At 46.4% G+C, this 26940-nt stretch overlaps 1 protein-coding gene across 1 annotated transcript in view; it reads left to right on the plus strand.

Moving 5' to 3' along the window:
• The first annotated feature begins 295 nt into the window (after positions 1 to 295).
• LOC144136644 (uncharacterized) overlaps positions 296 to 26940 on the plus strand; it is a 98736-nt gene continuing 72091 nt past the window's right edge. The window contains exon 1 of the mRNA XM_077669154.1: positions 296 to 515. Coding sequence (XP_077525280.1) covers positions 434 to 515 — 82 coding nt within the window. The 5' untranslated portion in view covers positions 296 to 433. The remainder of the gene's footprint in view (positions 516 to 26940) is intronic.

The following is a 26940-nucleotide window of genomic DNA, read 5'->3' on the forward strand; positions in this document are numbered from 1 at the left end:
ATGAACCGTAGGTTGTCAACATTAATCCGGATCCTTTCACTACAGCGTCTCCTATAGACCGCGTGCGTCTTCAGCATGCTTAACCATGGTGCGTTATCTTGCCAGGCGATAGACTGAAACTTCAGTAAACACCTCAGTAATTATTGTTTAGTGAGGACGCCGAACCGAGAGGGCCGAACTCGAGAGAGCCGGTCGAGCTTCGAAAGCGGAGTTCTCGCCTTCGCCGCGAGGGGCAGCAGGAGCGCGTCGGCGCGCCCAGAGCACCCAGAGCGAGCGCCCGCGGCCGGGAAGCGGCACTCGGGCTGAAGCGAAGGGGGCATCGGCTCGCACGGTGTGGGCGCTGTGTGCCAGTGCGCCTCCGCTGTGGTCGAACACCCGTGGATAAAAACACGCCGGCGCACGCGTGGCGCATCGGAGCCGTGTCTCGCGCGCGATGGCTCGCAGCGGCTGTCTTCAGCAGGGCTCGTGTTGGACCTTCTCAGTGATTGTTCTCTGCCTTGTCATCGGACTCGCCGGTGAGTTTTGCCACCAACTCAGTTCTGGGAATGCGCGGAATGTTATAACACGTGGTATCGGTGCTCTCCGCGCGTGTCTGTAGCGTGGTATGTTCTGCGATAGGAACGAAGCGAGAATGCTTGGTACCGCTGGCCTTGTCTTGGAAGGGGCTTTCTATCTTCAGTACCTTCCGAGCCTTTTTTTTGGTGTTGTTTTTGTTGCCCACCAAGAATCACCCGATCCTCCGAAAAGGAGAGAGGAAGTGATGAAATTAACATTCGCTCACGTCTTGCGGTGAGTTAAATTTCTACAAAATAAAAGTTTTTTTTTCCCTCTCTTTTCGCGTAATCCCATGAATAAATAAAGAAAACATGCGCATATCTTAGTAACGCCGAAAAGAGATGACACGCGAAATTGGAGTGACCTACCTACTCGACATCAGCTAATTTCTTTTGGAGACATGGCATTGGTGTCTTTTGTGCCCGGTTACGAAGTTATAAAAAAAAAACGGAGCTGTATAGGAGCCCACTTTTAAAAGGCCTTCACGTAACGGTAGTGCCAGAATTTTTGCTGTGGTAGATTAGTGATACAAATTCGATTTTTCTGTGTGTTAGGCGTGCGTTATGCACTTTGAAAGGCAGTCATTGCTCGACGTTTAGAAAATGCTGAGGGGTGTTACAATTGGCATGAAGCGACAATAGGTCGGAATTCAATAGTGTCAAGGCATTGTCTATGGACCAGCGTTATTGTGGAATGCGATGCGCTGTCCACTGCAGCTTTGCGTAACTAAAGCCCGCATAAGTATGTATTAATGCATGATACGGTAAAGTTATCAGCATTTTCACGTGCATTTTTCTTCATTTCATTTTCCTTGTTTTTTTTCTTTTCGTTTTAGGGAAAAAACTATTCTTGAAGTACGACGCTCTGAAGAACGCCCTGTATTTTCGGTGCCTCGATTTCTTTTATAATGCTTCCCTGAGTTCAGTAAGCCGTATGAATTCATACAGTTCAATTTTTAGGGTTCCAGATGATGATTTTCCTCACTTTTTTTCGGGAATATAAAGCTAAAACTGCTACTTTTTTACTCAGCGTCGTCAGCAAAAGCGGAAGGTGCTGCTTTTCTGAAAGCTGCTGCATGTACTACTTGGAAAAGAGATATAAGAATTTATACCTCGCCGTACTACGAATACAAGTTTTCGCACAGAAGCTAGATGTTGGTAGTGCTCTTGCCAGTACTGGTCACAAAAGAAGCTCATTAGCGAACTTCACCGATTCCTGCAAAAGCCCTGCCTCTTTTCCCGCTCTTCGGATACCGATTTAATGCAACAGTGATGAACATTACGAAAATATTTTATCAAGTTTCCCTGCATTACACTGGCTCGACTTCGCCGCAGTTGCTTTCCTTGTAAAATCTCTCTTTTTTTTGCATTTTTGATGAGAAGTTATTTTCGCTCACAGTTGTTTAAAATTTGTGGCGCTGAAAACTTCGTTTTAAACATTCTTTTTACATTCGTATCTTCACTTTTCATTATTCTGCGCGTTTTAGTGTACCTGTTTTTTTTTTTCGTTCGCTTACTTTCTCATGGTCTTCAGCGAAAAGCCTATGGGCACATACATCTTGTTTCAACTTTCATTACAGGGCATAATAAAGCTGGTTACTTGCATTCAATTCTCAATTTATCTAAAGAAAACCTTCACTTCTGGTTCTATTTTTTTTTAACTATCTCACTCCATAAAGTGACTGGACACGTGTTTCAATCAGCTTGGTTCCTTTGACGCACGCTAACGTCGCATTGTCCATAGCATTCCACACCCACCTTTGCCACTGAGACGTCATGGCGACTGGCCAGTTACTGTGAACATCATCGTTTCCTTGAGGTTTTATTGACGACACTAAACATTACTACACTGAATAACCTGCTCGCCACAAGCTGTGCATAATATGCGAGTCATTTTTTTCCTCGTTTGTGTATCCGTGTGTTTACTATGTGCACTCTTTTACTCGGGTGCAATCCCTAAGGTCTGGTTCCACGAAAGCCGTCAAAGCAAAAGTTACCGCAAAGCTGCTCTATAAAGAGGTACATGAGTCGTAGTACTAAGAAGCCACTCAGAACAAAGCTAAGAATATAGCAAAGTTATTTTAATCATCCTCAAAGCCTAACTCGGTGCTGTACGTCTCGAAGTGTTCTTCTTAAGAGAACATGACTCGCGACAAATTATGCGTACATGTCTAACAACATTCGAATAAGCTCAGAGAAAACGCTGAGCAGGAGCCTCCGCAGAAAATTTCACGTCTTTCCACAATAAAACCTGCCATCTACAATCCCGTAGAGCCACCTGCTCAAAAAAATTGGACGAATACGCAATTCGTTTAGCGTGTGAGCACCAGTGGATGTGCTCACACTAGGGACTGGCTAGCTTCTGTTAACATAATCATTTTCATGAGGTTTTATTGACGACACTAAACATTACTACACTGAATAATCATCCATCTACAACCCTGCCATCTACAATCCCGTAGAGCCACCTGCTCAAAATATTGGACCAATACGTAATTCGTTTAGCGTGTGAGCACCAGTGGATGTGCTCACACTGGCGACTGGCTAGCTTCTGTGAACATCATCGTTTCCATGAGGTTTTATTGACGACACTGAACGTTACTACACTGAATAACCTGCTCACCACAAGCTGTGCATAATATGCGAGTTATTTTTTTTCTCGTTTGTTTATCCGTGTTTTTACGCTTGTGCACTCTTTTACTCGGGCGCAATCCCTAAGGTCTGGTTCCACGAAAGCAGTAAAGGCAAAAGTTACCGCAAAAGTCTTCCAACGCTCAGCTCGGAAAGCTTCAGTGCGGCGTAGGAGGATTGTGCTTTGCGTGCCCCTGTTGTCTCTCGTTCCACCAGTTGTCTTAATGCGCCTATAGGTCAGTTCTGACAACCGTAAAGTACTAGAAGCCATAGTAACTTTAAATCAAACTTATTTGACTTTGGCGAATGGCCACAAATTATTACCCTGGCGTCTTGCATAATCTCTACAGTTTTGTCTTTCAAGCCAAAGTAGGTCCTCCATACATGCGTATTTTATAGTCGCTTTCATTACTGACCATTCAGCACGTCACAGAAATTTCTGAGGGCAGGACAAGCCAATGCGTTTCACACTAAAATAACTAACCACGAGGTCGTTGCCACGGGTTTTTGTATCTAGAAACCCCCGAGCGCCCGAAAAAAACGAAACAAAAAAAGCTTTCTCAAAAGCTCCTTTTTTTTTAGCTCGTCATCGGCTCAAAATAGAATAAAATTTGTGTGACTGAAGAGAGATGCAGGGCTAGTTAGCACTGACACAAGCATCTTGAATCTAAGCTAAGGTCATTTCTTGTGAGATCTGATCCTTAGCCGATGTCAAGACTGTCCTAACTGCATCGTTATAGACAGGCAGTATGATGAAAAGGAGAGTATTGCTTCTTACTGCTCATTGCTTATTACTGCTGGTAGTGTTTTACATTTTTTTTAATGACATGCCCAAACAGTCGGATATAAGCTTCGGTAATCTCCGCAGAATGAGCTTGAGTTCTGATATATCACTGAATAATTCTCCTATACTTTTTTCTTTCTTTCTTTCTTTATTTATTTCTTTTTTCGTTCCTTGTTTTTTTTTCTTTTATTTCTTAATCACTTGATCCAGCTGAAGATTACAGTATGGCTTTGAGTGTTGATGGCTCTGCAATGATAAAATTTAACAAAATAGTACACAATTGACTTAATATTGAATTCCTGGCGGTTTTATCACTTCATTTTGTAGATGGCAATGCCTCCTCACGAAGGGACTTTGAACTCGGAAGGCATTTTTGACGTCAGAAGTACAGCGCGCGCACACATCATGCGCTGCTATGGTTAGGAAAATGACCCCAGCTCTGGATATTAAGACACTTGCGGCCTTACCCAAAGAAATCGTTCTCGAACATAAGCACCATGAAACCCTTCCGCGCTCAATTATGATGTATTATAGGAGTTTGAGCTTTCGGCTCAAGTTAAAAAAAAAGAACAATAAAATGACACCGAATTCAATTTTCTAAATCTGGTTTTAACCGAAAAAGGTCAGTACAAATGATATGAATGCAGCAGATAGCTGGATAATGAGCCGGAGCTACACTGATCCTAAGGATAAAGTTAACGAAGTGCTGCATCCATGGATGTAGTGAGACGGTATAGCGTTGAATTATGAATCGCAGTTGTACGGTTTCAGGTATTGCTCCTCTGCTTCACACGCCTCTGCTGCCAAATGAAAGGCTCCACATTGTTGCCAGACACAGTCGGCTAGCGTGGCGCCGATCACTGTCATTTCGCCCTAACGGCAGTTAATTACTTGGTTAAGCTACATTAAGCAGGTTTCTCCACTGCATGAAAGTTTCTGGAAAATATGCATAGGTGTCGTAAAAAAGTTTTTTGTTCTGGCTACCGCGACGGTTCAGAGGCAGTTTCACTGCTGTCTTCAAAACGCAGACCATCTCACGTCCTTCCGACTCGCTTGACCTAGCGCAACAACCAAGCGATAATAGGCTACTCACCTTTTAAAAATAGGCTTCTACTTGTGTTTTTATCTAATGGCTCCATACTTAAGCTTCCACTACATTTTTTTACTAGCGATAGCATTTCCTTCTACGTGCACAGTTATGAGTCTTCACCAGTAATTAATGACAACTTGCGCGTTAATTGCAACTAAATGGAATGCTGGGGTTGACAATAAAGCCAATACATACTCTTAGTGTCTTTGGACGGAACAGGAATGCTGCAATTCATCAGCGGAAGAAACTGGTAATTTATTCCCAGAAAATAGCATTCACCGCAAAAAAACTAAAAGTGCGTTCGGAAATAAACACTGACAAAATTCCACCGAATTATAAAAAATAACACCTAAAAGTCCAACCCCTAGATGAATATAAAGGCACCAAAAAGACTAATCAAGAGATGCGGTCAGGGTCTCAAGCCTGAGAAAAAAAAAATAAAAAAAGATATGTTAGAGCGATAGTTGCATAAGGGACCCTTTCTAAGGTCAACGGCATCAGTGTCGTATGTCGCAAGGAAAACTACCTCATACAGTTACCACAGACACTTAGAATGCTACGCAGGCGGGCATGTGTAACGAGGGTCACACCGACTCACACGTAATGGGCGCAGCGCTCTCTAGAAAATGGGCAATTTTTGATCACGTGACACACGTTGACTGTGGAACGGGTGCTCCTGCCTGAAGTGTACGTGGTACACCCCCCTTCCCTCTTTTGTTTTGTCCCCTCGGAGAATCACGGAGAGTAGCAACAGTAAACAAACTACTTGCACCTACCTCAGTGGATGAAAGTTCCGTTTTTACTAGGAAATCACTGATAGTCTAACACCTGCGCCCCCCCCCCCCCGGAGATTTGATGTCTGTTGAAGTGAGCTGGCCAGCTCAAGCGAGGAACCATCCCTCTCCAAAAGCACAACACACCAGCTACCTCTTCACCGCACCCCTTATTAGGGTACAGCACACCCTCACTGCCAGCCTTGATCCGCTACCCCACCCCACACCAACGCCAACCTGCACCCTTCACAAGGCCCCCACCCAATAGAAGCCCACGCAGCACCGCCACCCTCCACTCACCTCTGCCCACCTCACCCCCAACAAAAATTCTGTCGCGTGAGCGAAGCCCGCGTTGAGAGTAAGCGCATTCACTAGAGCAACAGTATCAAAGTAATCATCCAGAGTAAATCCAACTGCTTTCGCAGAATTGCCCCGTCACATGTCTCATTGTCCCGTAAACTTCGAACCTCGAGCGCAGCTCAAACACACGGAGAATATCCCAGCAGACATAAGGAACAAAGTCAGAATCCCACCACTCCCAAGGAACATGCATCTGGTACACCATGAGGGAAGACGAAGGGAAAGAGCGAAAGCTCTACAAAAAAAAAAAACTAGCCAACAGACAGGACGTGGTTTACACCGACGCGGCGGAATACGAAGGCAGAACGGGTTTCGTAGCCCCCCGCAACCAGGGAGGGCGGAGACCGAGTCTCGTGCTTCAGCATCCGACAGAGGGACGCAACAGCGGCTGAGGAGGTAGCCATTGCGCTGTCCCTAACTCAACAGAATGTCAGGGTGATTATAACGGATTCCAAATCTGCTATCCGCAACTACAACGCAGGCAGCGTATCCGCCCAAGCAGTCCAAATTCTGACTGCCGGCCCGACACCGGCAGAGCTAATTAACCTTGTATGGACTCCGGCCCACGACGGCCTCCGAGGAAACGAGACAGCGCACGCATTGGCCCGAGGACTCACACACCTGGATCTCAATGCGGTCTCGTCGAGCAGAGATCCCCTTCAGACGGAGGAGGAGCTGAACACGTACCAACATATTCTTAGCCATTACAGATTAGGAAGACAGACAGTACCTGTAGCATGCAAAGGCATCAGCAGAAAGGAAGAGGTCATATGGAGAAAGTTACAGGCGGGGTTTTTTGCCCAACCAACTAGCACTAAGCAGATGGCATCCGGCAATCCATGACCCGAGGTGTAAACAGTGTAATGAAATTGCAGACATGATCCACATGGTGTGGACGTGCCCTAGCCACAACGAACCAGACAGAAATATAGAGTCCTGGGAGGCTTTAATGGTCAGCCAGAAAGAAGAAGAACAAAAAAAAACCATCCCTCTGACCCTGGACACCACTGAATCCCAAGGGATCCCAGCCTGCTGTAAGGGGAGGAAGACAACGGTAGTCAAGACTCAAGTCTTCATCGCCCTCTAATTCCTTGACGGGTGCAAATAAAGTTATTTCATCATCATCATCGCCATTAGTAAAGGAGAAAGAGAAAGCATTTATTTACTGACGGATCAATTAGCTTTCCGTGATTTCAGTTCAGCGGAAAAGGCACAGAACCTTCCTCTGCTCAGTGGTCTCCTTGCGTTTCGTTATATGTGGGCTTGCGCTGATCAGGTCATCAGCGCACCAACACAATATTAGCTCGGTTTACTTGCATGCTACGTAAACCCGGAGGGCAACAAAACAGCAACACTCATTGCCAAACACCTAGTCGCTATAGCACACGACAGCATAGCCGACACGGACGTGGAACACGTCATTACTAAAATTATTCCAAAGAAGAAAAGGCAGGGTAGCAGCACCTTCGTGGTCAACATCTACAGCTCCCCGAAGCAGAAAACTGCAAAATTCCAAGAACTCTTTCACGGTGTTAGCAGACTAGCGCGAGGAAACAAACTAGTTGTGGTGGGAGATTTCAATGCCAAGGACCCAAGCTGGGGGTACAAGGTATCTGAAAAAAAGGGGCAAACACATAAAGGAAGCGGCGGAGGTATTGGGATGTCAGCTAGTGACAGACCCCAGCACCCCCACCAGAACCGGGAACAGCGTCAGCATGGACACCTGCCCAGACTTAAGCTACGTCAAAAGAACAGGACGGGCGACATGGGAAAACCTCTTTGAAAATTTAGGGAGCGATCACTACATTATTCGCACGCAAATCACATCGGCAAAACTTCAACGCCGAATTGTAACCACGGAAATTACGGACTGGAACGCGTTCAGAGAGGCATGCAAAGAGAGCCAGCGCGAGAGCATAGACTCAATTGAGGCATGGGGGAGCATGCTCAAAGAGAAGCAACGCAAATACACCAAAGAAATAGACAGAACAGAGCAGACATCCGAGGTAGACTCCAGGCTCCTCAAATTATGGGAAGTACACAGAGGCCTAACCAAACGGTGGAAAAGACAGAGGTGCAATAGGAAACTCAAAATAAAAATAGCAGAAATAACAAAGAAAGCGGAGGCCTACGCGGAACAGTTGGCTAGAGCAAATTGGCAGCAGTTCAGCAATTCCCTTAGCGAAACACTGCGTACAGCCAAAACATGGCGCATACTGAAAGCTCTCCTGGACCCAACGAAAACGAAAAGCGAAAACAACAAGGCCATACATAGACTGGTCCATCAGTTCCAGGGACCGGACTCGGAGCTCATAAAACAAGTCAAGTGTAAACGTTTCGGAGACGACAACCCAGCAGCCTACACGGGCCATTACCAAGGACAAGAAAATCTTGAGTTAGACAGGCCAATAACAAGGGAGGAAGTCTACGCGGCCATAAGAAGCTCGACCAGAAACATGGCTGCGGGAGCAGACAAAATCAATAACGCAATCATCCGCAACCAAAGCGACGGGATGTCGAGGAATTAACAGAATACCTAAATAAGCTATGGGACAATGAGACTGTCCCGGATGACTGGAAACACGCGGAGATAGTAATGATCCCAAAACCAGGGAAAAAGTTGAAGGTCGAAAATCTCAGACCGATACCCCTTACATCGTGCCTTGGCAAACTATATGAAAGGATAATAACGAGACGCCTACAAGACCATATGGAAGACAACGAGCTACACCCACATAGCATGTTTGGCTTTAGAAGCAAGTTATCAGCGCAAGACGTACTACTCCAAATTAGAGACTAGGTTTTAACCGACGTCCCGAGACGAGGAGAGCACGTAATCATGGCGCTAGACATTAAAGGGGCGTTCGACGTCAGCCATAAGACAATACTAACAGGCCTCAGCAACTTGGATTGCGGCAAGAAAATATACGGGTATGTCAAGGCATTTCTAACAAACCGCACAGCAACAATAGAACTGGGTGAAATTCGCTCCGAGCGTTTCCACACGCTCAATAAAGGAACGCCGCAGGGATCAGTAATATCCCCAATCCTCTTCAACATCTCGATGATTGGCTTAGCAAAACAGTTATGTAGGAGGCGTACGACACGCAATATATGCCGACGACATCACAGTGTGGGTCACGAAGGGCTCGCTCGGTGAGATAGAGGGAAAGTTACAGGAAGCAGCCACATGCGTAGAGAACTATGTCAGAGATAGAGGCCTTGCCTGCTCAACAGAAAAATCAGAGCTCTTAAGAATCTGGAGAAGCAGACAAAATCACACAGTACCGGAGGAGGAGGAACTCAGGATAAACGTCTATCTAGAAGGACAACCGATTCCGGGAAAAAACGATCATTAGAATACTGGGAATGTGGATCCAATCGAACCAAAGATGCACACACACCCTAAAATTAATCAAAGCCTCGGCGACGCAAGTGGCGCGCATGATCTCCAGAAGGAGGCACGGCCTGCGGGAAAATGACACTTTAACACTCGTCAGAAGCCTCGTAGTAAGCAGAATAACATACAGCCTCGCATACTACAACTGCACTAAGGGAGAAATACTTCAGGCAGACACAATAATAAGGAAAGCATATAAGTTAGCGCTCCACCTACCGCAAGCAACCTCAACGGAGAAACTCCTAGCCCTGGGTTTCCATAACACCTTTGAAGAGCTGAGAGAAGCCCAACTTGCGGCGCAGCTACAAAGGCTAAAACAAACCAAAGCTGGGATAGCGCTCCTAAATAGGTGTGGCTACGAAGGTGCGCTGCAAGAAACAAGAAGAACAGAGCGGATACCTGACGAATATCGCAACACACTCAGGATAGCCTCGATACCGAAAAACATGGATCCAAACCTGCATAAAGGACGCAGGGAAGCTAGGGCAAAATACGTTCAACAAATCCTAGCCGAAAAAGAAAACACACTGTACACAGACGCGGCTGCGTACCCGAGAGATTCTCGAGAAATCAGAAACAGAATGGTAGCAACGGCAATAAACTCTGCACACAGGGAAATAGCCAGCGCATCATTCAAGGACTGTGCGGCCGAGGAAGCCGAAGAGGCTGCCATCGCCCTGTTAATATTGTTAGAGACCGTATCCGAAGGTCTCTAACAATATTAACAGACTCGCAAGCAGCATGCCGAAATTACATGAATGGCAAAATAGGACGGAAAGCTCTACATATCCTTAAATCGGCCAAAATGCCGCAAACCGAGGAACAACAACTGCAACGCGTAATCATGGGGGTACCAGGACACACCGGGATCGCCGGGAACGTAGAGGCAGATAGGATTGCGCGAGAGCACACAAACCGAGCCTCCACTCAAACTGAACTCGACAACCCAGCATCAGACCCGGTACCCCTGAGCTACTCAGACATTCTAAACTATCACAGGGGAACGCGACTCAAACATCCGCCACCACATAACAGCCTACACCAACAAGATGCAGTAGGCTGGAGGCTGCTGCAAACGGGGACTTTCCCCAATCTAAATACCTTGAGTAGAATCTACCCCACGCAATACAGCAGCAAAACCCACGTTAATGCACATAACGTGGGTGTGTCAGAAAAACAAGGATCTAGCTGCAATAAACAAAAACCCGAGTGCGGAACAGTGGGTGGGGATGCTCTCCAGCGAGGACCCGGCCGTCCATCGCGGATTGGTGCGGAGAGCCTACCTGGCGGCATACCTCAGTGGAGCCCTGGACCAGGGGCCCCAACAATGTTAAGACGGGCTGCAATAACTCATCGGAAGATGAAGAAGACAGCCCGCGACCGCTAATAACACATTTTAATATCAAATATAAATAAAGTTTTTCCTCCTCCTCCTCGGTTTTCTTGCAAAGCATTCCATACTAAGAGCAGTTTGTATTGAGACGACCTGAAACGTTTGCTGTTGCTAATTCACCTGTGAGATAACAGCAGCACGAGAAACTCTCCATTCCTCTTTCTGGCACATAGTTAATAAGTTAATTATTTTGCGCAGCAATTTGTGATGTCGGCTTCTACGTGTGTGCCTAAAGCCTTAGTCATTTCTCCAACTCGGAATGCTCACGCCCGCAAATTTAACTAATATGATAGTACATACAGCCTTAAAAAAAAGAAAAAAAAAGGACCAGGAAGCACACGTGAACAGAGGTGTTTGTTTTGAGGTGTTATTTCCTCTTCCTCCGCTTGCATCCTCGGGCCACGATGATATTTGCTCCGCTGAGCCGAGCCGCTTTTCCAAGACACGACGTACACGACTGCGCACTCAGTTTGACTCGTTTCCGTGCAGCACAGGGCAAGCTGGAAGTCCGCACTTGTCCCCTTGAACGGCGGAAACATGGAAATATTGCGTCCCTAAACCACTTATCGCTTCGTTGATTGAGCACACTGCAGCTCACTTTCGCGAATGTGGTTATCAAACGACACGCGCCTTGTGTTTGCACAGACCCCCGGTAGAGTCTCTATCACCTGACTCACTGACTTACACTGGATATGTACTAGGCGGAGGATGAAGCCTGCGTTAGCGGAAGATGCACCCGCGCTATGGCTATAGTGCTGCACGTAATTCGGTAGCTCCACGCATTGTATAGGTGGCGAGTTCTAACGGCTGGTAATTAGCCGTGGGTGCTCTTACAGCTTCGCCTAGTGCGCGAACGAGAGATAGTAGGACGGGGAGAAACCAAAAAGCTCGCGCCATTCCAACGTTCGCAGGCACTAAAGCACGCCGCCTTCACCGCCCAAGCGGCTTCGCTTTGGCGCATTGGAGCGTGAAGCAACGCGGTCAGTAATTACTCGCCTCGCGTCACGTCTGTCTTTTCTTTTTCTTTTTGTTTTCCGCTGGTCGTTGTATATGGGTACTTGTAACTCCCGTTTTGTTAGAATGTTTTGAGAAAAACAAGAAAAAAAAAAGACGCAAAGTCGACGGCACGAAGTTATGAAGCGGAAGAAAAAACAAAACTGCATGTAATGTAACCAGAAATAACTAAGAACAATGCGGTTCCTGCGAGGAACTGCAAGAATGTGCGCGACATCGGGGACAAAGTGAAATAAAGTTTGTAGCAGAGAGAGCAAAAAGGGTGGAGGGGGGGGAGGGAGAAGGTCCTGCAATGTTTCATTTCTTCTGGCTCTGTGTTTACGCACCATCACCTCGTTTCCTATCCCCGGAGGGTCGCAACGAAGTTTATGTACGTCAGAGAACGAACGACAGAAGAAAGAGGCACTCTTTCTTTGCAGTCATAAAAAGTAATACACTCCCCTGCCGGGCTTGGGTGTTTTCTTCTTTTTTTTTTTTTTTCCTGCTAACTCGGACGGGACACTCCAGTGATACGAAGCGTGAGGCAGTAGAGGCGCGCGGTATTTCATTAGCACGCTCGCATAACCACCGTTGTGCAGTGACTGCTTCAGGAACAAAAAAAAAACAAGAAAACAGATGCACGGACGCTCCATTTTCTCTGGATTTCGCGTCGGTTGTATTACATTGTCACTCGCAGGAATGGCGGTCAACTCACCTCGTGAAGGCCGTGGATGAGGTCCGACCGTAAAATTCGGGCGTAAATTACATTTCCCGCTGTTTAACACGTTAGGGTGGAGACACAGAGCGCACCACGCTATGCTGCATAATTTCGAATTTGAAGCATGAAATGCTTTCACCTTACATTCTGGACAAACTCAGGCCAACATAGTCCTGAAACGAGAGGAAGTTGACACCGAAACTGAAGCAGAAGTGAATAGAAGCAGAATAGTGTCATGATGGCTTCATTATTATACGACTCATGCGAAAAGGCCTTCGTCCTGAAGATTTTGGTTTATGGGCTTGATTTATGGCGTTTTAACGTCCCAAAGCGACTCAGGCTAGGAGGGACGCCGTAGTGAAAGGCTCCGGAAATTTCGGTCGCCCGAGGTTCTTTAACCTGCACTGACATCGCACAGGTCTCTAGAATTTCGCCTCCATCGAAATTCGACCGCCGCGGCCGGGATCGAACCCACGTCTTTCGGGTCAGCAGCCGAGCGCCATAACCACTGAGCCACCACCGCGGCTGCTGAAGACTTTTGATCAGGACTGTTCATTCAGTGAGATAAATGGAAATTTTGTATGAGCGCCTCACACCACGCAGTAAGCGGATTACATTACAAGAGCACTTAGAGATTTTAGTGAATACAGGAGAAGTCTGCCTGGTTGTTAACCTGTCATGAACACTTAGTTAATTACTGTCGCTAGTTGACATTAAAATAATGCAAAATAATCAGCGTAACCGACAATTAAAATAGAGAGCAATCAAAGCAAAATGAAAAAATTCAGAACCAGCAACTCCACATATATGAGCGCATAGGCAGAACCAAGGCGTAAGAGAAGGTGCATATGCGCGGGAGTCATCTCTAATGCAATCGCATAATAATAATAATAATAATAATAATAATAATAATAATAATAATAATAATAATAATAATAATAATAATAATAATAATAATAATAATATTTGGTTTCGGGGGAAAGGAAATGGCGCAGTATCTGCCTCATATATCGTTGGACACCTGAACTGCGCCGTAAGGGAACGGATAAAGGAGGGAGTGAAAGTAGAAAGGAAGAAAGAGGTGCCGTAGTGGAGGGCTCCGGAATAATGTCAACCACCTGGGGATCTTTAACGTGCACTGACATCGCACAGCACACGGGCGCCTTAGCGTTTTTCCTCCATAAAAACGCAGCCGCCGCGGTCGGGTTCGAACCCAGGAACTCCGGATCAGTAGTCGAGCGCCCTAACCACTGAGCCACCGCGGCGGGTCGGACCAACTTAACCATCTTGCAATTTTTTTCCGAAGCGGTATTCATCAAACTTGTTAAGGCATATGCACAGAGTTGTCATCAGGTATACACACAGGCTATTCGCTAATGACGTGTGCAGCCCTAGACGCCTAGAGACGCTAGACTAATCAGTAGTATCAGCGTTATACGGCCACACGAAACCCGCGTATGCGGCCAAACGCTATTGAACAATAGGCTAATGAAAAACGGGTAAATGCTCGCCCATGCACCCCTGCACCCCCTTCCAAGAAGCCTAGTTTTTTTTTTTTAAATTCATTCATTTATTCATTCAGTGAGTACGCCTAGCAGTATTTACGAGCTGTCCTATAGTTTTAGCTAAGTGGGCTCTGTAAAGGATTTCATGCTGGCGTCAACCGCCGCCGACCAGATGGATTGAAAATGTTTGTTACTTTTCCTGGAAAATTTTGTACTCTCATTCCGTTATGCGACGAATGATAGTGTGTTGAGTTGAGGAAAGCAGGACCAGCGGCCGGTTTATTGTCCGAGCAGGCGAACACATTGCATGTGGCTAGGCTATTGCCTACAGCATAGAGGGCGACTGTAAGCGATATTAAAAACTCTATGAATATTCCCACAGAAAGCGCAACTATGCAAAACATTAAATATGTGAAGAAAAAAAATGTAGGTGGAAAGCGGAGCAGGCAGTCTTGAGAGGTTTGTGATAATTTTAAGTGGTAGGATACAGAGAATCGGCATTTAATTCAACAGATTTCAACAAAGATATCAACGATTGAAGCTTTTCAGTTATTTTGCAGTGCCAGCACAGTGGACGCGCGTCTACCTGTACTTTATTTTCACCTATTTTAATTTATATAAAAAATAGACAATAAATCGCGAAAAGGCACTGGTGTGCAATAAGTGCTGAAGGGATAGTTTGGCTCCTCCCGAATGCGCTGTGGTGTAGGTAGTTACAAGGAAAGTCGCGGTAACAGACCTACAGCGAGGTGACATATGGATCGTTCCGTGAAAGAGGGGGATTCAGACTGGGTGAAAGGGGCAGAGATTTTCAAGACACAACGTTTACGCTTGCTTTCGCTGTTTCACGACTTAAACAGCGAAGCTTAAGCAAAGACAATTTTGATGGTTTAGCATTACTACCATCCTTGTTAACCAATTTTGTCCGTTTTATGTTTGTTAATGCCGTCACCCTCCAGAAGGCCCCCGCCTACTACCCGCCCACCTATGCACTTCACCTACGCAACACGCACCTTACCCACCATAAGCTTTTCCCATCGCCTCCACCTCCACCCTCCGAAAGACCCTACCGACCACATGGCGATCATTCTCGCACAAAAATGTACAGCTGACTCAGATTTGTCGCATCATCTTGTACAATCGCGTGGTCTCTTTTCGTTTTTTTTTTATTCTTACAGAGAAACCGGGCTTCAATAACTGAGGTTATATGCCTTTTCCGAATCCTTCAAAACACTTTATACGTTAGTAAGGATTTGCCTCCTCTTTTCGTGCAACAGTCATTTCTTTTTTTAGCTCGCAACTGGAGTTTTCCTTCCTTAACCAGTGAACTTTCTTTCTGGACAGTCGATATGACGATAGTGATTGGGCCTCTATTATAAAAATCGCTTCCTTAATCTGCCACTTAAATCTCACACCTAGCTCTTTGAAGTGCTCCTTTATTTTTTTTTATGCTGCATGTTACCGTTATTACTGGGATTCTAAATCCCATCAGCTATACACGAGACAATCGTCTGGGTTTCCGACCGGCACTCATCCTTCGGCTTAAAACCTCCCAATTTCATTTTCCCTTTCCAAGCCCATTTGTGTCAAGCTGCGGACTGCGCTGTCAGCACGAAATCAAATTAACGGAGATGAAAAATACAATCCTCACAACGGCCCCTTCAAAACGACGCCCGAAATACGAGTCCACCTAAAGACGGCGCGAGCACAGCGCTCTAATAAAGGAGCGCCGTTCGCAGAGAGAAGTAAAGTGGCGGGGATCATCAAGATTGCGGCGAAGTACGAAATAAATCGTGCCGGCTTACAAAGGAGCAAGAAAGAGCAAAACAAAAATCGAATGACGTAATTTTTTAGTAGTACCGCGCACACGAACTCACAATTATCCATACACCACGAGGAACGGCCAAGCAACGAGAGGGTTTAACAAAAACAAAATAAAGAGCGCTTCGCTTAAATGTCGTCGTTCTTGCAGCTATACGAGATTAAAGCCTGAGTTTTTCCCTCGTAAAAGAGGCTTGCTCCGAAGCAGGGCTCAGAAGCACTCGTTATATGCCTCAGCCGAGGAGAGGACGTTGAGAGAGACGGAAGCAGAGGAGGGGGGTGGGGGAGGCTGGAACGGAGAGTGTGCGAGGGGGGGGGGGGGGGGGAAGGGGGGAGGGGACAGCGGCGTACACTGGCAGACAGATACTCGCCCGTGCTGCCCAGCCAAGAAAATGAAGTGGAGAAAAAAAAAAGAAAGACTGGAAGCCGCAGACGAAACGGTCCGCCTTCAAGCGCGTTCACGAAGCAACGACCATTGAGAGGCGGATAGACAACGCCGCGGCGCGGACACGCGAGAAAATCCGCGTCGACGCCCGCGTCCAAAACGTACTTCCCCTCGAGCACCCTTTATGGAAGGCAGGCTGTATAAACGCCGAGCCGTATTCAATCTGCACGCATCCCCGAATGCTCTACGGGAAAGCAAAGAAAAAAACACAAAACAAAAAAGTAAGACGAAGGAGGCGGAAAGGGGAGGAGGTGAGGCGAGAAGGTACGGCTGCTTTCTGGCTCCTCTCGCCTCAAGGCAGCCGACGAACGACGATTTGAAAAGTGTTAGCGTTAGGGTTCATCGTGCTATTGAAGCGAGCAGCGCGCAGACAGAGATCGTCTCATGTTTTTTTGCGAAATGGCAAATGCAGTATTTGGTACGTGTAAGAAGTGCGACGAAAGAGCGGCTTGGCAGTCTATTCAGCCTGGGGCTGGGCCCTGGAGCATTGTTTGGCTCAACGTCTGCGGCAGACATGTCTATCGTTAACGCATGCAGGACGTTGGGTGCTGAGTCTGCTCAACTCTTCAGCGAATGCAGTGGAAGCATGCCGGTGGTTTTGCTAGCTGACGAATGCAGTTCTCTTAATTATATCGCATGATAATGAGAATGCGCTTGGCGCGTACAATATAAGGAAACAAGACCGCGCTACGTAGCGCTACAGTTGAAGCAGTAATCGGAAAGAGGGGGTAGCCTCAGCTAGAAGGCCGCCTTCGCGTGTATGTACAAGTTGTCTTCCATAAACATCACAGTCTTGTGGAAATTAGTTAGTGTCAGCCATCGGCCGAACGTATTCACGAAGCCTTCTAGTGAGTCATCTGAACGGCTCACTGACAGCTGTCTAGTTGATTGGACAGCGCACAAACCGCGGCGACTTACGTAACAATCGCGCGCTCAAGCAGCTTCGTCAGTTATCTGCCTAATTGCTCCACACCAGCTGTAGTTTCCACGAGAATTCACGGCTTGAGTAAGAGAGTTCATGTTGGCGTGAATGTAGGTGGAAGGAATAAGCGAAACGCAGGATTCGCTAACCACGTGTATTTACGCACAGAAACAAAAAGAAAAAAAAGACGTGGTACGATTCACGTTATTCACAACAGCACGCTGAAGAGAACGACCTTATAAAAAAAATGCCTTTGCTCTTCTTTTTTCAAGATGCCCCTGGGCGGCTTTAAGGCTCAGGACTGCAAGAGCCTTTCCTTCAAGGCATGGCGGCGCAGTTTCAGCTGACCGACATTTTCGTCAGTGTTCACGAAGCACTATATCTGGCGCCAGGTGTCGTTCCTTGGCGAAAAATACGCCCCGAAATAATTAACTTTTGCTTGTTAACGAAGCCGAAAATTGCAGGCCGTTACAAACTCGATTTCGCACCCCCCCCCCCCCCCCCCCGCTTTCGTTACCGCACATGAATGACTAAAATTTTTTGTACGTATAGAGCACCTGTTTTTCGCAGATTTGGTTGATAAATCGTTTTGAACACTTTTATCTCTTGCGCTCTTCGCGGTAAGTTTTTTATATTTGTATTTAGAAAAACACTGTGCTCAGCAAAGAAAGAGAATATTGATCCTCAGCCAGAAGAATGTCATCGGTAATCGTTATCAATTTCGAAGTCAAGTTGACGCCAATGCCGAGCTGTTTGCATCACCTGGGCCTGAATAATAAAAAAATTTTACGGGACTTATGCTTTCACGCTCCCGCTACCGCTAGGATTGTCCACTCGGTGATGCGAATGATTAGAATCAAGCAAAACGTTAACGAAGAGGTCATTAAGTATACTCTCCCTGATTTTTCCTAGCCGCCGTGGCTGAATAAAGAAAACGCAGCGGGGAGCTTTTTACATCAGAAAAATAGTGCTTTCTTTACTGAATTTTCACAAGCAAAAAATTACAAATAGGCTTACAGTCTTACTCATAAGTCTTATGGCCGACGGCTTTTCTCTTCAGCCGCTTAACAGAGCCATTACGGCACTATTAAAGACTGAATGACCTTGAAATGCTAGCAGAAGGTTTCTTCTTGCGGTAGAGAAGCTTCGTGCTTGACTTGTGTTTTGAATGATCCGCTACACGGAGCATTCTAGGAACAGTCATGTCGCTGCAGCTGAACGCTGTGGCCTTAAGGCTTTTGACCAAGATTATACATATACGAGCTCCGTTAGTAATTTTTGTTTAAAATGCTGAGCACATATAGATTTCATTATTAACAAACAAAATATAAACGCGATTTCTGTTCACACTTTAGAAAGGAAACAGCATGATCTTAAGATTGCGACAGGCACCTATATGTTTACTGCAAACATTGAAGACAACAAGGTACGGAAACAGATATATGCTGCGAAGAAGTGATGTATATACAAGAAGTGCAGAACACCGATGTGTGAAGCAAATAAATATATTAGCGGAAAAACTGCTATCGATCATTGTAGAAAGTGGAATTATGTATGCGTGAACATCCACCAAATGTCTTTCTGATCACGCTCAAACCGGGGTGTAGGCATAAATTTACGGGTACAGACGAGCGCAAATGTATGCCGCTCTGAATACAGTAAAGTGTTTACAAGTTGAGGAAGACCTTGGTCCATTCTCCCTAGCACAGTCTTCACTTTGCCGCTTTGACTCCACCTGAGCTCAGTTGCTCCAGTTATCAGGTTCGGGTTGATTATTCGTAGAAAGGCTGGATCGGAGCAACCGACAACTGGAAGTATATAGAATCTCAGCTCGCTGAAATTTACATATAGTTACTCTTACTGAGTACTATCTTGTGGCTATTTTTTCTTCGATCTTAAAACATCCTTTTTAATTTAAACACTCTTTCTTCTTTAAATATTTTTTTTTCCTTTATGACTTCATGGATCGTACATGCCCGTAGCATGGGAACCTCCCTAATTTCAGCACATCCGTTCACTCCCATTGATTCATTGTCATTATCACTAATAGTGTGACGTCGCCTTCATTCAAAAGTACATCATTATATCCGTAATCCCATCAGCAACGCCGGCAAAATTCTCATCTCAAACGTAAAGATCGACGCTGCAAGATGTGTATAGCAAACTCGGTCCTTTAGGCAACGTTTATGGTGATGCAAGTGCCCGATCGCGTTCAGTCTTGCACAACGGTCGTCGCGCCAATGTAATACTGTGGCTCATGAGCAACCAAACTGATCTCTCCTGAAAGCCATTTCGCAATCACTAAACGGAAGCGGCCTTCGGTGTGGACCGGTGTTTATTAACGCAGGGCTGATATTCGACCACCAAAAGTACTGTTTCTACCCGACTTGCGCAGTAAAAACAAAAATCAGAGGAAAAAAACAGATAGCGGAGAGAAGAGATAGAGGATGAAAGCTGTTGAGGTCAATTGCCGAAGCTAAAGCGCAATCCTGACGAAGCTACAAGTAGAGATAAAGACAGGACTAAAGCACGCGGTGGGTGTTTTTTTTTTTCTTCGTTCAGTTTCCACCATACCTACATTCATGAACCAAATCTAACTCGGAAGCTTTTCGTTTTGTAGTTCGGTTAACTAGGCATGAGGTCCGGCTGACTACCCTACACCAGAAGGGGGGGGGGGGGGGGTAGTAGCCTTCTTGCCTTATCTTGCCTTAAGTAAAGAATAAGGTTTCGAACAATAGTCCAAATGACCCAGAGTTGCCTCAAGAAAAACTTTTTCAGTCTGTCTCATACTGGAGGCATCAGCAAAGGAAGGGCTCAGTTGTTTCTTCGCATCTGCAGTGGCAGCTGGCTGTGCAGTCAGCCATTCCATTTAGAAAAGAACGCATGGTCATAAAGGCAATAATTGATGATAGCAGAGACAAAACCATCGCATCGAAGAGGGAGAAGCCGGGCGGTAGTTGGAATTGTAGAGACGGAAAAAGTCCTATCTAGTCATTTGTTTGAGACAACGGATCTAACATGCGAAAGTTTAGGTGAATCCCCCAAGGTGGAGTAGATTTGTAATCAAGGAGTAATTACTCATTGACATCCACCCGAACGCCGCCATGCGACTACAAAGGCTTTCCTCTGTAGCCGTGTGGCTGCGCTCGGGTGGATGCCATTGAGTAATTACTCCCTTATTACTAACATGCGAAAGCCACGTAGTGAGCTCCTTAAACTCTCAGAGATAACACGTGGTACCTTAGGCTATCGATAATGTATCACATTCACTGTATTTTCCAGAAACAAATCCGGGAATCTAACCAACGCGCCGGTCTTTTCTCCACTGTCAGTGTCACCGTTATCGCCCCACCCATATACCATGATCCGTAAACACGCTCACCAAGGAACTCCAACAGGTCACTTCCTAATAACAAAAGAAGAAGGGCCAACTAAGCCTTCTTAAAGTGTCTGCAGGTACTTTGCTTCGAAAATGCTGGACTGTTATCTCCAGGATGCGTAGCGCATTGCGGAGACTGAACATCTTTCCACCCCTACGAACAGTACAGATCAGTGCATACAGGAGCCAATAGGCAGCCACAGCCGAGAAGCCGTGGTGCGTCGAGGGCGAATATTTATCGGCCCGACGCCAGAGTGAGCTCGGACTCGTCATTATTCATGCGCACAGAGCACTAAGCTGGAGCACGTGGCAAGGTTCCAGCGCAGCGCCGGACATTCCATCGGAGGATACCGGCTTCCTTAATGAATGACGCCAGGTTGCACAATGTTCCTCTGAGCGCCGAAGACATGTAGGGACATCCACATCTTTCATTTGGTGCAGCGGCAATACTTGGTGACTATGCAACTGTTGTTTAGGTGCCTTCGTGTCTGGCAAGCACGCACCTTGCTCGCTCCAGAAGCAGCTTGAGCAATAGGAACCACGTTGCTGAAATTGGTTAAGCAGGAAGGCCGAGCCGAGAACCGAATGCTGCACCTCGACATTCCGCAGCATATGTACATTTAGCTCTGCCGTGAGCTATTCCGTGTCAGCATGCATGCGAAACAGATAGCACTTCTTTCGTTAGTTTTCGTTAGGTCTCGATGGTTTTGTTTCGTTCGCTAGTTATTTATTGGGGGTTCGACGGAAATCCGTCTGCCCAGGCATAGTGATCCGATGAAGGGAAGAAGCAGTCACTGACCATTTTCGAACGTCTTTCCTCTTTTCGGCTAAAGTGCCAGTGACCGCTTCTTCACTTCAGTTCTACTAAATTGAGCCCAAATATATCAAACCCCGATATTTCTAATTATCGGTTATATCGAACACACTGGTTATCCCCTCGAAAATCCTCTGTGAACGTATAGGAAAGTGTCGCAGTATATAGAACTCCAATTTCGCAGGTCATTCGATGCATAGAACTGTTTGCCACGCCCCTACATGTGGTGCTTCTCCTAACAGCGCTTTCGATCACTTTTCGCGCGCAGAGACGTGTCGGCTGCGCGACCTTGGGCACCTGCTGAAAGCGCTAGCGATGTGAAACCGCGCGACAAGGTGAACGTGGGCTTCGCTCGACGATAAAGAAGTTTAAATGAAGAAGTATAAATAAAACCGATAAAATGTCAAAATTAACATGCAAGGGATAAAAACATACACCCAAAGACTCGGTTCATCTACCGATTAATCGTTGCACATCAATTCCAAGAGTATCAATTTCTTTCGCGATATAAAAAACGACATGCAGACCAAATACTTCTTCCAAGGCTGGACTGTTGCCCGTAACAGTCAAGTATGTTGACATTGATGACACACGACACGTATCCACAGTTATTTAACTGCTGGCAAAAGTCGCTCTCTCCTTCCTTACTGACTAGCCTGGAGCGTTCTCGTGGTCTGTCGTTCACAGTGTACCCGCCTGACCTGCAGCCCGGCTGCTAACGTAAGAGAGCAGAGTCTTGTAAACGACCCCTTGGGCGTAATCTACGTACAACTCGCTATGTTTCGTAGTGCGGCCTTCCTTGTCGATGACGATGGGGATGACGGCGATGGACACGCGGCGGTAGTATCGAGTCGTTCGATGCTTATATTCCTCTCACATCTTGCAGTGCAATGAAAGTTGTGGAGACCATTTCCATACATGTGTGGTTACCTCGTGGTCGCGTGAGAATCAAACACATCTTGTCGTTGTTGCCTCTGAAGCGAGGGCACATACAGAACAAATGTCGAACCAGCTGACATGTGGAACCAGTCTCGCATGAAGTGTACAGTCTAGAGCGATTTGATGGTTATCACTTTCGTTCAGAACAACCTTTTTTTTTTTCCTGGAGTGACGGTCACTTAGTCAGCAACAAACATAACGGCGCAAGATAAAGGAATCCTTCGGCTAGCTAAGCTCAAGTATTCGTAGCAGCCTTCTTGCGAAAATAAACCGTGTCAGAGCAGCTTATTCTCATTGGGTTAGCCGGGCTGAAGTGATCGCCTTCAAATCGCGTTAGACGCTACATCAGGTAGACGCGGTATTACTTACTTATTTTATGTTTAGTCATGCATTCGCTGTGATTTCCTTCAGTGCGCGTCCGAGTTTTGCTTCAGTTATGAGTATGCGCGCACTATACAGCTGGATGAAAACTGCTTAGTTGCGTCAGTACTTCCTCATTGCGGATAATGTTCTGCGATGTGCGTAGCACAGTTTGTGTTATAGACCGTTTACAGTGTGCGGTTCTTCCGTTTGATACCAGATGGCGCCACGGGTGCGCTAGGAACACGGCGCCATTACGGGCCTCGTAAGTCGCCAGCCTGTACGCCTCGACGTAGCAGTGGAAACACTGCGGGTGGCTACCGAATGTGTTCTTTCTACGAATATGTGGAAAGGCAGATGAAATATGTGCTCTGTTGTGGATTTCAAGAACTGTGAGAGAGAGTTAAAGAGGCGGGATGCGATCGACAGCGATCATCACGAAATCGAACTGCACAATGACGTACTGCCCCTGTCGCGCCCGTTCGGCATGCACGTGCACGCTTTCCAAACGGGCGAACGCAACAAACACGTTCGCCAGCGCTAGACAGCCAATATAGGAAGGTTCCGATCTTGGAAAATCTGCGAGGGTAAGAGCACAACATAGCCGCATGAACAAGCTGTTCCGCCGCCGAAACCATCACTTCGTGCTTTCAGACGCTGTGCAGTTGCGTCTGCGTGTAGCGAGACCCGATTGCTCGTAAGTTTGTGCGGCCATGAGTAACAGGAGCGCCCGAGGACGAATTAGGAACGGAAAAGAAAGATGACTTACGCTCCTACATACCGCTACTGCAGATTATGCAGTGCACAGCCGCGCGAGCGGGCAACGCTTACCGTCAGTCCGTGTATAACATGACGTTTTGATGCTACTGTTGAACTTCGGTCCAAGTAGCGCGATTTTCGTGGACCATATTCGGAATAAAGCATTTCCGTTACGGCTGCTGTGCTGGGTGGTTGTCACTTTTTCGCGCTCCATGCAAGGCAGTCACTATAAGTGACTCCGCAGGCCTGCGCTCAGACTGAAGCTGATTACTTGCCACCAACGAGACGTCGAGCATTTTCATGTCCGCATATCGAGCGTATAGAGCGTACCACAATTTTATATGTGAGGCTGACATAATTGTGAACTTCGTGTAGTATTATCGCGTTGCCATGCGTGCGTTCTAACAATAATATCGCGAAATCCTTCGAAACGCACGCCAGCTCGTGAAGACTGCTTTATAGTGCATGGTACTGCTACCATGATAGTTAAAATTTGTGTGTCTATTTACTTCTGTCGCCTTTCTGCGTTTAACAAACCAGTAGAAAATATTTTATGTTTCTTAAGCACCGCTAACATGTTGTAAACAAATGCTCACGACGTGCATTTGAGCGTTTTACAGCGGTGTCTATATGCATGTGCTCAGCACGACAACGACCTGCGCTGCCGCAGCGGCATTAAACCTTGCCGTTTTAGATAGTAACAATAATAAACATTCAGCAAAGCCTTCAGCGGATGCAAAGACAAGCATTCAGGCGATCCATCCCTTGGCTCGAAGAGGGAGAGCTGAGCGGCTCTCCGCGACATGAAGTAATAATAATAATAATTGGTTTTTTGGGGAAAGGAAATGGCGCAGTATCTGTCTCATATATCTTTGGACACCTGAACCGCGCCGTAAGGGAAGGGATATAGGAGGGAGTGAAAGAAGAAAGGAAGAATAGGTGCCGTAGTGGAGGGCTCCGGAATAATTTTGACCACCTAGGGATCTTTAACGTGCACTGACAACGCACAGCACACGGGCGCCTTAGCGTTTTTCCTCTATAAAAACGCAGCCGCCGCGGTCGGGTTCGAACCCGGGAACTTCGGATCAGTAGTCGAGCGCCCTAACCACTGAGCCACCGCGACGGCTGCGACATGAAGCCCGATCACATTTTCACACCACAAGGGATCATATTAGGGCTCTCACGTGTCCTTTGTAACTGTAGCCAAACCGTAGTGTCGTCTGCCCACTACTTTACAACCGTAGCAGCCGAAACACAGCCTCTCGGAACCGAACCGTCAGGCGCAGCAGCCGTCGCGAAGAGGCGCGCGCCAAGCAGTCAGGAGGCTTGAAATGGAGGCGTGATCACGTGATCAAAGATGGCAGCCCCCATGATGCGGCGCTGTAAAGCCTGTACACACTCTTGCGGGAGCATATACAGACAGTGGCTCAGTGAGACTCGGCAGGTACAGGGGCTTCGTCGGCACGCCGTTGTTTCGTTGCGTGTTGGCTCTCCAATGCCACCAAGCAGCTGAATTCAGAGACCGCTGGGGTACGGGACAACGAACAAACGCAATGCGTAATTTGCTGGCTGAAAGGAATTCTCAAGTGCTGCAGCATCTCCCGTCGTAATATGTGGTGTACAAAGGAAGAACGCATTGATGCGAGCGTGTGTAGCGCGCGCCTATCAAATTGGCCGTGAGCTCATTATCGACCGTTTCCCGCGGTACCTGCGTCTCCGGAATGCTGCCTGGGAGCCGTGGGTGTGATTGCGCTGCGGCCTTTGTGCCGGAATGCAAGCGATGCAGTTTGCAATGAAAACCGTATCTCCAGTGCCCTTTTTATCCTGTCGGCTACAGTGCGATTGCACAAACTACAGTACAAAATACAATGAACCCTGTTGCTACCCAAACAGCACATTTCATAGAAAACGAGAGGCTGAAGTGATAAGCAAATTTGCCAGTTTGAATACGTTTGAATGGCGCATGGCAGACTGGCACCAGTTCACATTATAGTTAGCACCTGGGGCGAGATTTTTCACTTTCTAATGATATGTTTTAGTTTTCACACGTCATAAGTTTTATTTATAGCCACGCATTCGCGAACGACGCCTATTTTCAGCCCAGGTTACGTCAATATGGTGTATCGCATAGTTCTGTTAGTCGTCATACGTTCCTTTTCCCTTAGCTGTTTCAGATGAAAATAGCAACTCGCCTAACAGTTCACCATACACAGCTATATGATAGCAGATACTGCAGCCGCTGATTGCAGTATACAGAGTATACAGAGCCACAATGACAGCCGGTCATGGCACGTTCTAAACTATTCAACTCCTCCGTAAATTATAGCTCACAACAGCTTGGTGTTGACAGGAATTCATAGCTGGCTTTATTAGTCACTAGCAGTAGCCTCGAAATAAATTTCGACCCTTTTGTTTATAATTTAGGCACCACTTTCATCGAAACTCATAGCACATCAAGCGGCAGTTGAAATCAGTAACGTCCAGTCTCCTCTACGATTCTGAAGCTGTGGCATAGCAACCTAAATTTTAGGTATCCTGATTTTTGAGCAGTAAAGTTTGCACGAACGGTTATTTTTGAAAAGTATTATTTCATTTTAAGTCTCTAATAATTGACTATAGCAGTTATGGCTTCACGTGGCATAGACAAAAACATTAAGTTATAAGAACGAAGAGACCACTCGTGGACTTATCTAAGGCGCCTTCAAGCTTTTGGCTCTTCTCAGCCAATAATTTATCTTGCACCTACATTTTCGGGAAAGTGAAAAATAATTCGTTGCATAACGAAATGGGCTCACTATTTTACTCCATGGTTACGCATTCGGCAGGTTTTTTGAACATCGCGGAAGGATGTCAAGAACTAATTAACCGCTTCTAGTGGTTCCGAAGTGTTTGGTCCTTCATTATAGTCCCACAATAGGGAACGATAAAAACCCGGATCTTGAGAGAACGACACGTCTCGGAGCTTTTATTAGTCAATACAAATGCACAGTTTATGTTCATGTTTGTAAATACAATATAAAGCGATGGTAGTTTTCCAGATCACTCTAGTGCTAAATATAGATTCCGGTTATTGTCACTCGATGGTGACGGCAGTCCAGCAGTCAGGAAGATGGTGAAAGGCTTCCAAAAGAAAAAGAGTTACGGCTGCTTTCGGCCACGCTCAATTTAGAGCCTACAGATAACTTTCGAGAAAAGGCGCGGAAAATTTTTCAACCAGCTCGAACATCAGAGAAGTAGTTGCGCAGGGCTACAGCAATCCAGATAAGTCCGGTCACGAAGAAAGTGATAAAGCCGCGTCCG

Source organism: Amblyomma americanum, chromosome 6, assembly GCF_052857255.1.
Source record: "Amblyomma americanum isolate KBUSLIRL-KWMA chromosome 6, ASM5285725v1, whole genome shotgun sequence".
NCBI lineage: Eukaryota > Metazoa > Arthropoda > Arachnida > Ixodida > Ixodidae > Amblyomma > Amblyomma americanum.